Source organism: Rhinopithecus roxellana, chromosome 10, assembly GCF_007565055.1.
Source record: "Rhinopithecus roxellana isolate Shanxi Qingling chromosome 10, ASM756505v1, whole genome shotgun sequence".
Taxonomy (NCBI): Eukaryota; Metazoa; Chordata; class Mammalia; order Primates; family Cercopithecidae; genus Rhinopithecus; species Rhinopithecus roxellana.
Genome location: NC_044558.1, coordinates 43,718,435 through 43,735,771, shown reverse-complemented (window position 1 = coordinate 43,735,771; position 17,337 = coordinate 43,718,435). Strand labels below are relative to the sequence as shown.

Below are 17,337 nucleotides of genomic sequence, written 5' to 3'. Positions count from 1 at the left end.
CTAACCTTTACCCTTCACTCAAATGTCATCTTGGGAACAAAGGAAGGGAAAACCCTTGAGAAATTAGAGAACCCAAAATGAGTTTTTAAACTAGAGACTAATGTGTTAATTTGACAAGATCAAATGTTTTCCTTTTCAGTGGGAAGGGAAACTTGAAGGCAAGGTAAAAGCAGTTATGGGAAACAAATTATGTTTCATTTGTATATCTTAAAAGTAGTGTGTGAATTTGTAGACACACATACACGCATACCCATCCTTTTGAACCATTGTGTATAACCTCAGTTACATAAGTATACTCTAAACCAGTACTATTTGAAATGTGCTCTATGGACCATGCCAGTCAAGAAACTGTTTATTACCTGCCCAAGGTTACATAAGTAATGAAAATGAGGGTGGGTGTTTACAAACACTATAGCAATTTGACATTGCCATATCCAAGTCTGTGACTAGCGAGTTCATCTCATTGAAGAGGATAAGAACAGGTGCAGTCAAACTTAGGTAGTGAGTTTCACCAAGTGCACGGTGCTATGGGACCCCGTATCTGCCTGTGACAGGAAAAAAACAGCCCTTCATTACAAAGAGTATAAGAAGAACAAATGCAGATCTGCATGTAGCCTAATACCACCACCACTTTCAGTGCTAATACTGGGTTTTGTATTTAGGATCACAATGGTTTGTAATAGACCAATGAGAATAGAAGAGTTCACATGTAAATGATGTGTTGATGCCTAGGAAAGACAAAGTGATATCAGACTGTTAAACCAAGATTCCATAAGAGTTTGACTAGAAAAAAGTGATGTTATTACTTTCCACAGCAGCAAGTACCATATTCACACTGCAAGAGGGGATTTAGTCTCAGGCAAATAACATCAAGTCATATGAAATCAATGTTGTTGATTTGCATATAACTGATTTTGGGGGGTAGTTTTGTTTATTTTTCTTCTGTAAAATCTGTTTTGGCTTTGTGGTTGTATGAGAGCTATAAGCATCAGGAGTTCACATGTAGTTATATGTTAGTACATATTTAAGTAGTATAATAAAAACAAATGATGTTGGCCAGGCGTAGTGGCTCACATCTGTAATCTTAGCACTTTGAGAAGCCAAGGCAGGCGGATCACCTGAGGTCAGGAGTTCAAGACCAGCCTGGCCAACATGGTGAAACCCCGTCTCTACTACAAATACAAAAAAGTCAGGTGTGATGGTGCACACCTGTAATCCCAGCTACTCAGGAGGCTGAGGCAGAAGAACTTCTTGAACCCAAGAGGTGGAGGTTGCAGTGAGCTAGGAATCTCACCATTGCACTCCAGCCCAGACAACAAGAACGAAACTCCGTCCCAAAAAAAAAAAAACAGATGTTGGCAGTGGAGATCTGCAAGATATTTTTCTCCCTTCAAAAGGTTCCAAACATCATTTTAATTAAGAATAATGATCTTTTGGAATCTGGGTTGTCAGAAGCCTGGACTGAGAGAAGCAGATAAGTAACGCCAGGGAGTGGCAGAGCCCACTCGGTATCTGAGCTGGACTTTTCCAGCTGCAGCCAGAAATGAGGCTGCCTTTGGTAACTGTAACATTGCATGCATTATAACTTTGTTGCATCACTTGAGTTATTTTGCCATAAATGGGAGTCCAAAGGGGAACCTCATGTTTGAACTTCATTTTGGAAGACTAGGGATTGAAATTTTTTAATAAAAATTTCTAATTTATGAAACAGGAGTTATCCAAATAATGTCCCCATCCAGAGATGGCCTGCTAATAGACAAATGTACCTGAAGACCCTCTGTCTTTCACCAACTTCTAACCTTTGTGATATAATAATTATAATAACGTTACATCAATAGCTTTTACCTCCAAGTATAACCCCGGAAGGTCAGTATGCCAAGAATCATCCTTACTTTACAGATGAGAAAGTCAAAGTCAAGATGATCAGAGTATACCTAGGCCAAATAGCCAGAGGAAATGGCTGAGAGGACTTTAAAAAACTCCAGCTTTCTGATTTTGAGTATAGTATAAGAAGTATATTAAAACTTTATTCACAGAGTACTTAGTTGTTTTCAGAAAATAATAAATTTAAAAACCTACCCAATTGCATTACCAGGGAAGATAAATCTAAAAAATAAATGCAGTACAACTATTCCCTCTCTTTCAGCTTAAAAACTGACGTAAAATTCTCAATTAGTTTTAGGAGATAAATGTACAGGATAATTATTTTTCCTTTAGGACTAGGTAATATAAATTGTATATAAATAAAAAAAGAAAGCTATTGCACAATAAGCTATCATCATGGCACAGTCTGGTAGTCCATCACTTTGGTGGTTCTTTATTTTTATATTATTCTACCACATTATGTTTACTTTCTCCCCTAAATTGATGGGGGGAGTGAGGCAACAAAAAAGGCAATATGTGATAGAAAAAAATACCAGGCTCTGTATCAAGATACTGCGTCTCAAGATACAATTCTGATTCTAATCAGTACCTGAACCAGAGATCTACACTCTTCATATTTCCTACATTTACCTGGTCACCAAGTCCATCTCCTGAGTATCTCTGCATGGCCTGAAACGGGGCAGTAGCCTCCCACCTGCTTGCCTCCCTTCCAAGTCCTTCCCTTTTCAGATGTTTCCTCTTTGCTGCCAAGATGAGCTTTCTAAAACAAAAATCTGATCCCGACACTCCTCTGTTGGAAGCCTATCAATTCTTTATCGCCTGCCAGATACAATCAAACTCTTTAATCTGGCATATGAAGCCCTTTCCAATCTGGCCCTTTCTAGTCTAATGCTCCCATCCAGCTCCATTCCTCATCCCATGGGGGAAATGAATATTCATATTCTATGCTCATAAGTATGTTCATACTCTACACTCCATCCCCTTTAAGAAACCAGTCATGGTTCCCAGAATGTCTCATTTCACAATGCCTTGGAACACACCATGCTCCTTGCCTGAAATACCTTTCCTTCTATCCCCTCCCAACTCTCTAATCTCCTCCCCTTCCTTCAAGTCTTTTAACACTTCCTCTATGCCACCTCCTCTGACAGATGTCTTCAGAAACTTCTTTCTTCCCACCCACCCCAGCACAATCAACCCCTGTTCTCTGTTCCCTCTGCATTAATCTGTACAAGAGTAGAGAAGCTGTCCTGGAGTTATCTGTCATAGCCCACAACTCTATAACTATACTTAATAATCTCCTTTAAAATGGAAACCATTATTTTCTTATCCCATCATGGCACTTTGGCAGTTGGTACTCAATAAACATTTTGCTAAGTGTATGAAGTGTGGTCTTGGGTACATTTCTCTCTCTACACTAGATGCTTTGTTTTCGTGAGAGCTGGGCTAGAATACATCAAAGACCTTGGCTGCATCAAGTTCTATGTTTCAGTGTAGCTTTTCACAAAACATTAGACTTTTTAAAATGTTTTATGAGGTTTTTAAAGAATAAAAATTATTGATTGATTGTTTCATCATCAGGATTTCCTAAGGTGTTAACAGACCTATATCAATATACTATTAAAATAGTAGTTGCCATTACTGAACTCCAAATCGTCTGCAAGGTACTATCATTCCTCCACATTTGTTAATTTCATTTAATCCTCACATAACATAGATGTTTCTTGTCCTCAACTTAAAGTAGAGAAAACAAAGGCTTTGAAAAGTTAAAAAGCCCCTAGAGTTAGTAAGTGCCAGACTGAATTTAAACCCAATGCCATTTGGACCTCAAATATCTAATCTACCACGGTGCTGGCACTTAAGGAATCTATCTAGGATACAAGCCATATCTTCTCTACATTCTATTCATGACCTCACTTGGTGCTTAAAGTTTAGTCACTGTTGAAATGAAAGGTGGTAAGAAATTAAATCAGGTGCTTTTAATATGCAGATATACTTGAAGATCACTAATTTTCCCATAAAGCTGATAGCACCCTTTGGCCACTGACATACCTAAACAAGTAGGTATTCTTATTTCTTGAATAAGAAAATTTGTATGAATAGATTTTTTATATTTATATTTAAGAATCTTTTCAATTTCAGAAGAAATAAACTTCAATAAAAGATAAAACAAGAGATTCAAACCCAGCGTTTGGCTTTGCATTTGAATCATTCTCTCTGATAGACATGTTACTTTGTATTACTATCAGTCTTGTATTTTGTATTACTAACTACTATTATAATTTAATTGAAAATAAATGAATCAAATCCTAAATGCCTTTAATAGTCTGCCATCTGCAGCATTTAATGTAACAGTTTTAAAATCCGTAAAAGTCAATTCTCAAATTCTTTTACTAATATCAGTTGAAATTTCTTTTTCTTCACGAACGAAAGCAATCAGGTTGCTGTAGAAGAAAGCATTATCTGACACCTCTTTATTTGACCACTGGGCCATCTGTTAGGCAGCCAGAGTTCAGATTTTGGCTTTAATTAAATAAAATGTTGGCAAAGGACAAATATGCAATGGCTATTAACAATACAATCATTTCCCAATTGTTTACAGTAAGGAAGAATACTTAATTCTTGTTAATTCTTGCCTTCATGGCAAATACGCTTTGAAAAGAAAAGTAAAAATATGCAATAATGCCAAGTCTTTGGTGGAAAAAACCCATTCACTTAAATGAGTTACTTAAAGTGTAGTCAAATAATTCAACTTACAAATATGTTGAGGTTCCAATCCTTATTGTTAATTAACACACCTACCTTGCAAAATCATTGTCAAAAGTCCAAAATATACTGTAGAAGTGTTTTCCCAGTATACGAAACTAAGAAAACTCTCTAATGAATTCCTAATGAAAGATTTGATGGCAGTTTATTACAATTTTGCCCAAAAGGGAAAAATGTTATAATGTCAATGAAATTCTACAAACTTCACCTCAGGAAATGTAACTTGACTTCTTTTTAAATATCTCTTTAGAAATGAATGCCCTAAGTCTTGGCTTTATAAGTTCTGGCAAAATCATTAGCTCTCTGAACCTCAGTTTCCCCATCTGACAGGGTGATGAATAATAACACTTACCTTACAGGCATGTTATAAGGATTGCACCAAATAATGCATGGGAAACATCTCACACAGTGCCTGAAACAAAGCAGGCCCTAGATGTCTTTGCTTTCTTGTCTTTTCCCTACTTTGTTCCTTAGGCAAAAGTCAAATTCCAAATTGGACTTTTTGTTAAGGAGGTTGTGGGTAGGGTCACCAGATCTCCTCATGATGTGGGTGGTATGGGAAACAGGCCAAGGTTGTAGTAAAGGTCTACTCCTTAAGTTCCCTGTGCTTTCTCACAGATATTTGATAAAAGCTCTTTATTTATATCTAAAGTGATCCAAATATCCACAAAAAATAAAATAAGAAAAAACTAGCCAGCCATGGTGGTACATGACTGTAGTCCCAGCTACTTGGGAGGCTGAGGCAGAAGGATCTCTTGAGCCCAGGAGGTACAGGCTATGGTGTGCAGTGATTGCACCACTGCACTCCAGCCTGGGTGACAAAGTGAGACCCTGTCAAGAAATAACAATTTCTAAAACAGAAATCCAAAGAGAAGTTCTCAGTTTCCTTTGTAGACCTCCAAAACTTGTAAGAAGAACAAAAAGGCAACAGGGTGAAGTGCTATTAAAAATGCATGTATTTTCCCCCTGGTGAATGTATATGCTAATGTGAAATGCACTTAACACATCTATATAATTAAGTTATATATATATATGTTAAATCTAAGTATAAAAGCAAAGGAAATGAGAAAATACAAATTAATATTTTTCTCTTTTCCTCAATAATAAAAATATCAAGAAGTATGTTTGCAGAAACAGATAATCTTTCCAAGCATTATGTTTGATTTTCTATCCTAACTATACATTATTAAACACAATAAACGTTTACTAATCAAAGCCACACAAGTAAGAAGGTATGGTACAGGCAAAAGAAAAGCATCCTTAATTACAGAAGCATTTATCTCTTTATACTAAGAATTTTCTCAACAACCACATTCCTATTACACATGATCAGCTAATAAGCAGATGTAAAACGACGAATACGTTACTTAATTTAATTTGATTGGAAGAGATATTAAACAGGACAGTTTTCAGAAACATTTCTCTTCTCCTAAAACATTTACCCCAAAGTGTATTAACTGGCTTCTAAATGGATTGGGTTTAGCAGATCAGGCAGAAAATGAGGGGTAGTGGGGAGGATGGAGAAATGTGTTCTGAATTTTAATAGTATGTCAGCATACATGAGTAAGTCTTAACATGTCATTTTGGAAGTGACTGCATTTACTGCAACAACCCATATGTTACAGTTTCTCTGCTCAGCATTGCATGCCATAGCAATAACTTACTTAATATCATCTTGACACAGGCCTTCAAGATGAACCCAAGCTATGAATGGTGTATGTAGATATGGCATGAAATTATATAGAACAGCCAAGCCTCTTTTTGTACGTGAATTGAGATTGGCATTTTTTTTCTTTTTTGGGAATAAGGTTAAGATACATACTCCTTCAAATACGTGGTCTTCAAAGAAGCTAGCATCTTGTATTAATTTGCATTACACCTCAAGAAGAGATTTTACTAAATAAAATCTACATGAAAAAAATGTTACGCTGGAGTAGTCTCCATAATGGGTTTTAGAATGTTTACATGTAGATTGGGGTTGTGGGGAATGTGGAAAGAGCAGTGGTTTAGATGAGCACAACCAACCTTAGAATTTAATAGTAAGATATTACAAACTGACCTTTTGGTTAATGTTAACCCAAGACAAAATTTAAAATGTATTTGTTCCATGTTCATTATCTTCCTGACCAACCTGACAGTTTAATCTTTTTGTGTATATTTAGAAGAATCCAATTCAATGTTATTTGAATCACTTAGAATTTCAAGGGTCAAGGGAAAAGCTTAACACAATCTGACCTGAAATACAAATAGAAAACATCTCTCATCTCTTCACACTGAAATTCACCCAAAAGGATAAGCCAAGCTCAAACAATGTCCTCTGATATATGCATTAAAAGTCACATAGGCAGCTCAGTTTATTTAAATATATATTTAATATATGTATATATGTGTGTGTGTATATATACACACACACACACACACACACACACACACAACTGAAACAAAAACACCAGTTGGACAGGAAATTGTGAAAGAAACAAAACCATATATTTGTCCATTCCAAAAGAAGCAGGACTTCAAAAAGAAATGCTACAACCAAACAAACAAAAATGAATACTAATTATTTAGAAAAGCGTCTCATAATTAAAGTGAGAAAGAAGAAATCTTTAAAGTGAAAAAAAGCAAAAAGTAAGAAACATTTCCTGTGTTCTCCTATTGGGGGAGATAAGGCAGAACACTCAATTTCTTACTCAGATTTTTATGCTCTGGAGGAATTTCAGTCTTATCTCCACCAAGCAGATTAGACAATCATCTTTCAATGTTACCATATATTTCCAAAAGACATACAAGTACATTTTGTCACAATCCGAAAATCTACCCACTTTGGCATTCTGATAAAACTTGTCGGAAGCATGGTGAATTTGTTTAAGCAAACTGATACATTTAATGCCAAGTACATTGTGACATTTACTTGATAGGACAGACAGTCACTCCATGCTTGACAGAATGCTTTCATGTAGTGCTTTTACCTGGTTATAAATTATTGGTACTGCTATTTGCAAGTTTAAAGATATGATTTGCTAAAGGGAGAAGAAGAAGCATTCCCAAAGCAGGGGTGCCTTTTGAATGGGTAAGGTCACCTGCCAGAAAGTGTGCTGGAAAATGAATGCACATATCTAATAAGGAAGCGCTTAAAAAGGGATGAATTCCCTGAGTCATTAAACAGGATACAAACCAAAGACAGGTTGTGCCACCTAGAGAAAAACTGGAAATTGTACATTGGTTCTTCAGTAGTGTTATTCAAACGCTTGAAACTTTTAGCATGCCCAATAACCAAGCCACCGTCCATACCAGCTCACCAAACTGCTGGATTAAGCCCCCTTGACAACTCTGCCTTCTCCACACACCAGACTGGCCTCCTCCTGCTTTCCTCGCCCACCTACCCACGCTGCGCCACTTAACCTCAGCACTGGCTGTTTGCCACAACCCATGCAGCCCCTGCATCCTGAAACCTATCCAATTCTAAAGCACCTTCCTCGAAGCCAGGACAGGACAGGGTAGAAGAAGCAAAGGGATAAACCCTGGTGGACCTTGCCAGCCAGCGTTCCTCTGGATGCTAGCAGAGCCACCGTGCACACCCCTCTAGCCCCTAGGAAATTCTGGTGCACTCAGTACATCATATCCAGGTTACCAAGCTGAACTCCCTGGCCAGCCTCTGCACAATCCAAACACCATGAAATGACCTCAACAGAACCAAGCCTTTAAGGTGCAAACGGCCCTTCAACTTTCCTCTCCGCAAGCCACTTAAAAGCAAAGTGTACAGCACACTTGTCAAGCTGAAGCACAAAAGGTCTGCAAGGCACCAGGCACAGAGAGCCGCCTTTTGCAAAGAAAATAGACAGTAATCACGAAAAGCCCGCAGTCCTGCGGTATTAAACTGACAGAGGGGACTGCGCTGGGCCATAACTCATCTCCAAGCAGTCACTCCCAGCCCCAGACCCTGAGCAAGGGGACAACCTTTCCCCTCTTCTCTCCCCCTCCACAGACCTGCGGCAGCGCCCCCCTTGCCTCCCCCACGCTTTTCCTTCTCCTCCTCCTCCTTCTTTATGAATCTCCAGCAACTTTGGGTTGGCAACGCCGTCGCAGCCCAGCCAGAGGCGGGGACAGCGCGAGGGTGGCCGCGTGAGGTGGAGGAAAGTTTGAAAAGTCACTTAAAGCACTGCAGGAACCCCCCTCCCTGCCCACCATCAGCCCGCAAGCACCCACCCCACAGACGGCCGCTCGGAGCTCCACGTGCGAGCGGGCCCTGCAGAAGCTGGAGTTTCCCCTACATCCTCGCCAGAAAAAATCTTTCCCCAAGCGAAAAGTTCCCTGCTGCAGCACCACCCCTCTCCCCTTGCCCCTCCAGCCCGCCCCACCCCACCCCCCCACCAAAAAAACCAAACAAACAAAAAAAAGAATCAGAGTTCGCAAGACGCCACCTGGATTCGCCCGCGGGCCCTGAAGGAGCGGCGCCCCTCCCCCGTTGGCGGGTGGACGGGTCGGGAGGGAGCCGGGGAGAGGGAGGCACCGGGCGGCCCCGGCCCGGACCCCTTCCCTCCCTCCCCGGCCCCGCCGCCTAGCTCACCTCTCTCCTGCTCCTCCGCCTGCAAGCAGATGGGGATATTCTTCTTCCAGCCGGGCATGGTGTCGCTTCCTGCGCTCGCTCTTGGGCTCGCTCTTTCTCGCTGGCTCCCTTTCTCCCGGGATCGCCGCGCCTCCTCGCTCGTCCTCTCGGGCAGCCGCGCCGGGGCTGTTCAGCGGAGCTGGGGCGCCGAGGCGGCTCCCGGGCACATCGAGGCGGCGCCGTGCGCCCAGCGCTCCCCTCAAACTCGCCGGCGGCTCCGGGCGGCTCCGGGCGGCGGCGGCGGCGGCCGAGCCGGGCCGGGCCCCGCCGGGCAGGGCTGGGGGCTACAGCGGCGGCTGCCGCGGTGTGGCCGGGAGGCTGGGCCGGGCCGGGGGCGGAGGGCCGGTGCAGGCCGAGAGCTGGGGGCTGCGGAGCCCCCGGGAGTGGGCGCCGGCGAGAGGAGTGGGCTGGCGCCGCCGCCTCTTTCCCCTCCTCCTCCTTCTTCTTCCCCTTCCTTGTCTCTCCGCCGCCAGCAGGTGGGACTCGGAGCCGCCGCCGCACAAAGCTCCTCCGGCGGCAGGACTGAGGTTGCGGGCTCCCCGGGCGCCTCTCGGCGGAGCCTCCCCCGAGACGCGCGCGAGGCTGAGCGGGCACGGAGGGGGCGCGCGCGCTCACACCCTCCGCGCCCCGGGCGGCCTGTGAGGCGCGCCCGGCCTGCCAGGTACCGAGCCTGGCACCGAGCCGCTGTTGCGGAGCCCACGCCGCTCCACCGCGGCCGCCACTCCCTCCCCGCCTTCCTCCCAGAGCCCAAACTGGCGGCTCCTCTGGCTTAGGCGACGACCTCGATGGAGTAAGGGGCAGTGTCCTTCCCTCTAGTCCCTCCTCCGCGCCGCTCTCCCTACGCCCTGGCTGTCGCCCCCTCCCCCAAGTTGAGACTTGCAGCTACGGATTTGCTAACTTCGCCCTCAACTGAGGGAAATAGCAACTTTTGGGATGGTCAGCGCTGGTCCCAGGAATATGTTTCCTGGCAGGGTGGGAAGAGCGTGAATGGAGACTCTCTTTTGTTTTAAATGATGCAGGGAGACCTTGGCTGAGTGAATATGTAATCGCTGTCTTCAAGCATAGGAAGGGTTTTATGATCAGGTTTTATGATTAGTTTCTTCCCCTTGTCATAGGTTCATAGAAAATCGGTGGAAAAATGAGTCAGGTGGGAGGGAGACAGCTTTGTGATACAGCCTGGAAGATTCTGCCCAGACATGGGGCTCTTGCTTGTGCTTTCAAAACGGTAATGCTAGGAGGGGTTCCTGACAGTGTTCCAGGTGACACTCGGTGACTGTCCTGTGGAGTATGACATCTGCCTCTGCCTCAAGGCTGGGGGCTGGCTAGAAAATACCTGTCTCTCCCTCCGGAGTATCTGATGTGGACCGAAGAATTTAGGGCCCCTGAGGCTGTAACTACTGGTTTGTTGTTGTTGGGGCCCAACCACTGCACTGCTATGAATGACTCGGTGCCCTGCAGTTTATTTTGGCCTCTGAAGGAACTGCAGTTTGCTCTCCCGAATTGAGGACATTGGCTCACACTGGCCTTCTCTCCCTCTCCTCTTGGAAACATAGTAATACTGCCAGAGAAATGCATTAACTAGAAAAGGCTGAATCTCCTTTTCCTCTGCCACTGCATAAGCGGTCTTATCGGGTGAAGACGTTTGCCTCTGCTGCTGTCGCTGGCCTGGGTGGCTGTCTGTCATTACAGAACTGCCCAGCTGCCAAAGCAAATGGCTATCTCTCCTAAGCAATGGAGAGACTCGGGTCCAGAAGCTTCAAGGATAGAGGAACTGAAGGGCTAAATGAAGGGCAGAGTCAAACCATCCCAGGGGGTTATCAGTAGAAATCCTGTCTGAGCTGTTCAAATCTTCTTTCCAGACTCTGAAAAGTAAAATCCTGAAAATCAATATGAACATCACACCTGTCGCCTTTAAATGGCCCACCCTTCATCCTAAAATGAACAAGACTCCTTGGGTACTTTAGTCTGCTCCTAACCTCGTTTCAAGGTCTAGTCCTGCCAATTTTATGTAGAGAAAGGCATTTGCCATTGATTCCCCAAAGGGACAAGGCCAATCAGGCCATAACCAAGACATCTGATGTATGTATACAAGCAAAGACCTAGGTTTTGACAACAAAGAAATGACCACAACATTTTACAGCAGCTTATACAACATTTATATGTCCGTAGTGGGTCTAACAAGCATCATTCTGGAAAAGCCACACAATAAACGCCTTGTGTGGACTGAATCATACTCATACAGTTACAGTGCAATCAGCACTTGTCCTGCCAAGATGAGTGATGGATTATAGTGGAGAGGAAGTTCCAGCTTACACCTGTTAATAGTATTTTAAGTCACATAGGCAAAATTCCTACGATGTGATAGACTCTGAGCTGAAAGCTAAGGATACAAAAAGAAAATTAGGCCCAGTGTGGTGGCTCATGCCTCTAATCCCAACACTTTGGGGGGCCGAGGCAGGACAATCACTGAAATCCAGGAGTTTGAGATCAGCCTGAGCAACATGGTGAGATCCTATCTCTACCAAAAGAAAAAGAAAAAATACTAATTAATTAGCCAGGCATGGTGATGCACATCTGTGATCCCAGCTACTCGAGAGGCTGAGGTGGGAGGATCACTTGGGCCCAGTGAGCTGTGATTGTACTATTGCATTCCAGCCTGGGCAACAAAGCTGGACCCTCTCTTAAAAAAAAAAAAAAAAAATATATATATATATATAGTTTAATAGGGAAGATGAAGTTAATGCCTTCTGTGTGTAAGAGTCAGATATTATTATATGGATTATACAAGTGAGATTAGTTAAAGAACCTCTTAAGGATAGATTTGTATCCTTCCCACCACAAAATACTTATTGTCTAAACACTTGTTCACCAACATCCAGTGTCTTGTATCATCATTGTACGTATGCCTAAGTTATCAACTAGGCCCTGAGCTCTCTCAAGGGGAACCATGGCTTACCCCTCTGCATCCCCAAAGCCAGGGACAGTAAGCAATCATTGTTAGTTGATGATGATGGTATTTAACCTCGCTTGAGCTACACATAGCACATCACCACAGGGAAATAGCCCCTTAATGAATCCTTTTCATGATACTGTTGAGATCACTCTATAATATCAGACCAGAAAAAAGAATGAAATCACTGAACTAAATATGCCATTTGACCCAGTAATCCCATTACTGGGTATGTACCCAAAGGATAATAACTCATTCTACTGTAAAGACACATGCACACGTATGTTTATTACGGCACTATTCACAATAGAAGAGACTTGGAACCAACTCAAATGTCCATCAATAATAGACTGGATAAAGAAAATGTGGCACATATACCCCATGGAATACTATGCAGTCATAAAAAAGGATGAGTTCATGTCCTTTGCAGGGAGATGGATGAAGCTGAAAACCATCATTCTCAGCAAACTATCACAAGAACAGAAAACCAAGCACCTCATGTTCTCACTTGTAAGTGGGAGTTGAACAATGAGAACACATGGACATAAGGAGGGGAGCACCACACACCGGGGCCTGTTGGGGATGGGGGCCTAGGGGACGGATAACATTAGGAGAAATACCTAATGTAGGTGATGGGTTGATGGGTGCAGCAAACCACCATGCCACATGTATACCTATGTGACAAAACTGCACATTCTGCACATGTACCCCAGAACTTAAAAGTGTAAGAAAAAAAAAAGAAAAAAGAAAAACTTAGTCTGAAATACTTGGTTTCATTGTCTAAAATCATCTTATGTTCAAAGCACCATTTATAAAAATCTATTCCAAGGAAATTATAGCACTATTTGGAGCTTTATGAGGAAGGTATCTACCAGCCAGTAGGACATAAGATATATTCTTTTTCTCCTTTACTAAATTTGAAAATCAATGTCCTTTAAAGACTGAAGCTACAACTACAGCCACTGTTTATAGACATCATCTCACTTATATTAAGAATTTGTGGTCCTTATTTGAACATAAATTCTTCCTAGTTATTTGTGTAGCTCGAAAGGTTTTATAGCCTGGGTTTATAGAATTCAAAATTTAGTTTAATTTGTTTTACCTTAACCAGTGTGCATAGTTGATTGTATAGGCCAAGAGACCTACTCTTAAATGTGGCCTCACTTGATCTCCTTTTCAATGTAAAATTTTCAAAATAAAGGGGGAAGAAGACATAATCTCTTACTCCTAGTACCTCCCTCACCTGGTAGGAAAGAAAAGAAAAAAAAAAAAAAACCCTGTAAACTAAAAGCTTTAATTTTATTGTTTGATCATCTTTTTCAAGCTTGCATGGATACGTTCAGTCTATTGAAGAGCTGAAAATGTGTGTGATGGAGAGAAAGAGCAACTTCCCTTTCATTTCCTTTGTACTCTGACGACTGAGCTTCCAATCTCCTGCTCACAGGGCTTTCATACTAACAGAGTGTTATGACTTCTTGGGACTGAATTTCATGAGTTTGAGGAGTCCCCCAGGAGAAGTAAAATCCCAGCTGTTATTTTGGATTTGCTCCACGGCCTAAAAACATCCACAATATATTTTTTTAAATCGTGCATTGACTTTTTATGAACATACACACTGCATACTAAGCAGGCACCTGAAATTTTCAATAGTGCTACCAAAAAACAGCACTTATTTTCCCTTGCATACAGTGAATTTGAAAACTCTTTTAACACCTGGTATGCACTCCTAGTGGGTATCTGTGGATTCACTTTTACCTGACAAATCCTCTTTCAACATTCAAAATGAAAGAAACTTCCTTGGATAGTTTGTCATCTTGGGGAAAAAATAAAGAGAGGATAAAACAAAGAGAATGAATTCAAGTTGTTTTTACTTTAAAATCTTCAGTTAGGAGAATGTAATGGGAGAGAGAGGAAACAAGGGAAAAGCAGCAGCTCTAACATGGATAATTTAAGTAAGGTGTGTTTGAAAGCAAACAGGAAGTTCACCTAGGAAAAATATTAGAGTGTATTTTTTAAAATGACAATATAGGGCACTGCAACTGAGGCCAGAGAGATTGTGATGATTGATTTCATGTGTCAACTTCACTGATCCAGCAGACACCCAGGTATTTGGTCAAACATTATTTTTCGTGGGTCCGTGTGGGTGTTTGGGGTAAACGTATCAGTCACATCAGTAGAGGGAGTGAAATAGATGGCCCTGCCCAATGTTGGATGGGCAGTGGGCCTCATCCAATCAGTTGAAGGCCTAAGTAGAACAAAAGGGTTGACCCTCCTCCAAGTAAAAGAGGATTCCTCCTGCCTGATAGGGTCATATGCTTTATCATGCATTCAGACATGAACTGACACGTCGGTTTTTCCCGGATCTCACACCTGTTGCCTTTGGACTGGAGCTACTCCATTGGCACTCTTGGTTCTCAGTCCTTTGGGCTCAGACTGGAAATGCAGTATCAGCTCTCCTGGGTCTTTAGCTTGCCCACTCACCCTGCACAGCTTGAGGCTTGTCAGCCTCCCTAATCATGTGGGCCAATTCCTTACAATAAATTCCTTTCCATATTTATATGCATCCTATGGGTTCTGTTTCTTTGGATAACCATAATATGGAGACCTAAGTTCAAATCTTGGTTATACCACACACTAGCTCTGTGACCCTGGGCAACTCTAACTCCATGTCACCCATGTTCAAAATGTAATACCTACATGGAAATGCTGTGGGAAAGATTAAATGAGCTAATATAAGTGGGGTACTTAGCACAGCACCTGATGTGCAGCTAATTATAGATAGAAAAAAATTAACACATTGTTTTAAAAAAGTTATGCAGAGTAGATTCTTGGGATTCATGAGCTTCTAAAAATACAAGAACTCCCTAAAATTGTATGCAAAATTTTCTGTGTCTTTTTATGATCCCCCCAATACGAACACACACACACACACACACACACACACACACACAACACACACACAAACTTGGGGATAAAAGAAGTTCATAGCTTTCATCAAGTTCTCAAAGAAATAATGCAGAAAAAAAAGGTGAAGGTTTCTGTTAAGCATGAGAGAAGACTCCATAATATACAATTAACTTTGGGTTCTGCTAAAGAAAGAAAAGGATTAATCCTAAAGAAATGCACATTCCTAATTGAACCTTAGGATTACTGACACTCAAACTCTCCACTGTCTCTTTGCCTTTGCATTCAAACTTTTCAGAAAGTCAACTATACCCCTGACATCCAAGTTTTCAACTCTTGATTCACACCTAAACTAACTGCAGTTTCTCTCTGCACAGGCATTGTCATCATTGCAGGTCCCTGGGGCAAAAACCTGAGGAACATTTTGACTCAGTCCCAAATCCCCAGTTGGCTATCAAATTCTTTCAAATCTACCTTTGAAATAATTTTGGAATCTCTCTCCTTCTTTTCCAGGCATTGCCCTAATTATTGACCTTATCTTTCTTGGACAATCCAATGGCCTCCTCCAGGTTTACTTCTTCAGTCTATTCTTACTCCAAAGTGCACTGCAGTCAATCTTATTGTTGTTGTACTTGATTTCCTTTAAGTAAAATGACCATCCATTTTCTGCTGTCTTCAAGTCTTCCAAGAATTCCTCATACCTATTCTGTCTTCTGCCACAATTACTGTGGACGAGCACACACATGTCCTTCCTTCCTTCCTTGAACTGTCCCTAATATCCCCTTAAACCTGCTCTACCCAGTATTACTTCCATTCCCTAAACATATCGTGTGTTTCTACACTTTATACCTTTGCTCATTAGGACTAAAATAAGTTGAGTGCCTGAGGCTAAAAGAAGTTGCTTTACAACTAACATGTGCTGGAGCCAGAATTTGAGTCCAGGGTGTTGGACTCTAAAGTTTGTCTTTCCACCCCACACTGAACTACTCACTTGCATTTCTCCCCAACAAACTTTTATTTCTATTCTCTTTCATTTCTACACAACAAACTTATTCTACCTCTTCTTTGCATCTTGGTTTCACCCGTTTCCCCTACCCCTGCACTACCATGTCCTTGTTTATAGTATCTGAGCGAATCTTATGCATAAATCCGGTCTATCTTACTATTCTCTAAGCTCTATAGGAAAGTATGTAGTAAGTAACCTGATTCTGGAGTCAGACAGCCTAGGTTCAAATCTCAAATTCTCCATCTGAGTGATCCTGGGCTTCTCCCTGCCTTTGTCTCCTTATCTGTAAAATGGGGCTAATAATAGGATCAATCTCATATCATTTTGGGTGGATTAGATGAGTTAGTGCATGGAAACATTTAGACCCAAGTCTGATGCATAAAGAGAATCCAATAAATTTGACATATTATTATAGGGCCAGGAATGTGCCTTATGTACCTTGGTATTATCACAGGCATTAAGCATTGCACCTTATACATAGTGTGTGCCCAGTGCATGCTTGCTGAAAGGATGAATATTAAAAATAGTTTTAATTTCCTACATAAACCTCCTGTGATCAGAAAGACTTGGCCCATAAATATACAAGAGATGGAAATCTTGCTTATTACACCAAGGCCTGACAATATTTCTAAAAGAAACCTTTTAGGTCAGAATGGAGAGCAATGACTTCATTATCCTCAACAAGAGCAAAAATGACTAATTGAATAGAAGACTAGACATAAATAAGCATTTCATCAGGAAAATTAAATAGAAGGCGCCTACCTTCATGACAAAAAGCTGCTAATAATAAATTCAGGTTTAGTCCCTTGAGTATCTAAAAAAAATTAGAGCAATGAAGTGATTAAGAAAACTGACTTCAGAGGAAAATTAAGGTGGCTGGCTATATCTAGTATAGATTGGGGAAGCAATGACTAAGAGCTTTCTTGGTGGAAATTCATAGGATCATTAAAGGAGTAAATACCAAACAGGAAAAGGAATTATTTATCATGTTGGAGGTGATAAAAATAAAGGAAGAAATGAAAGGAAAGTGTAAGCTGGTCAAGAGGCAAGATTTAATTTGTATATATGCTGAGGAGTAGTGAAAACTACTGGTTAGAAAATATTGTGTGCCTACATAGTCTACTGGTCATTGGTTGATTCAAACATTTCAGTTAGCAATCTGGCAATATATAGAAATTGCAAACCACATATCATTTTACCTAGGCTGAGCCAGGTGGATCACGA

The 17,337-nt window shown here is 41.6% G+C and overlaps 1 protein-coding gene across 1 annotated transcript in view; it reads right to left on the bottom strand.

Annotated features, from left to right (window-relative positions):
• GRIP1 (glutamate receptor interacting protein 1) overlaps nucleotides 1–9,298 on the bottom strand; it is a 761,679-nt gene extending 752,381 nt beyond the window's left edge. Inside the window, exon 1 of the mRNA XM_030939011.1 lies at nucleotides 9,215–9,298. Coding sequence (XP_030794871.1) covers nucleotides 9,215–9,272 — 58 coding nt within the window. The 5' untranslated portion in view covers nucleotides 9,273–9,298. The remainder of the gene's footprint in view (nucleotides 1–9,214) is intronic.
• Nucleotides 9,299–17,337: the final 8,039 nt, after the last annotated feature.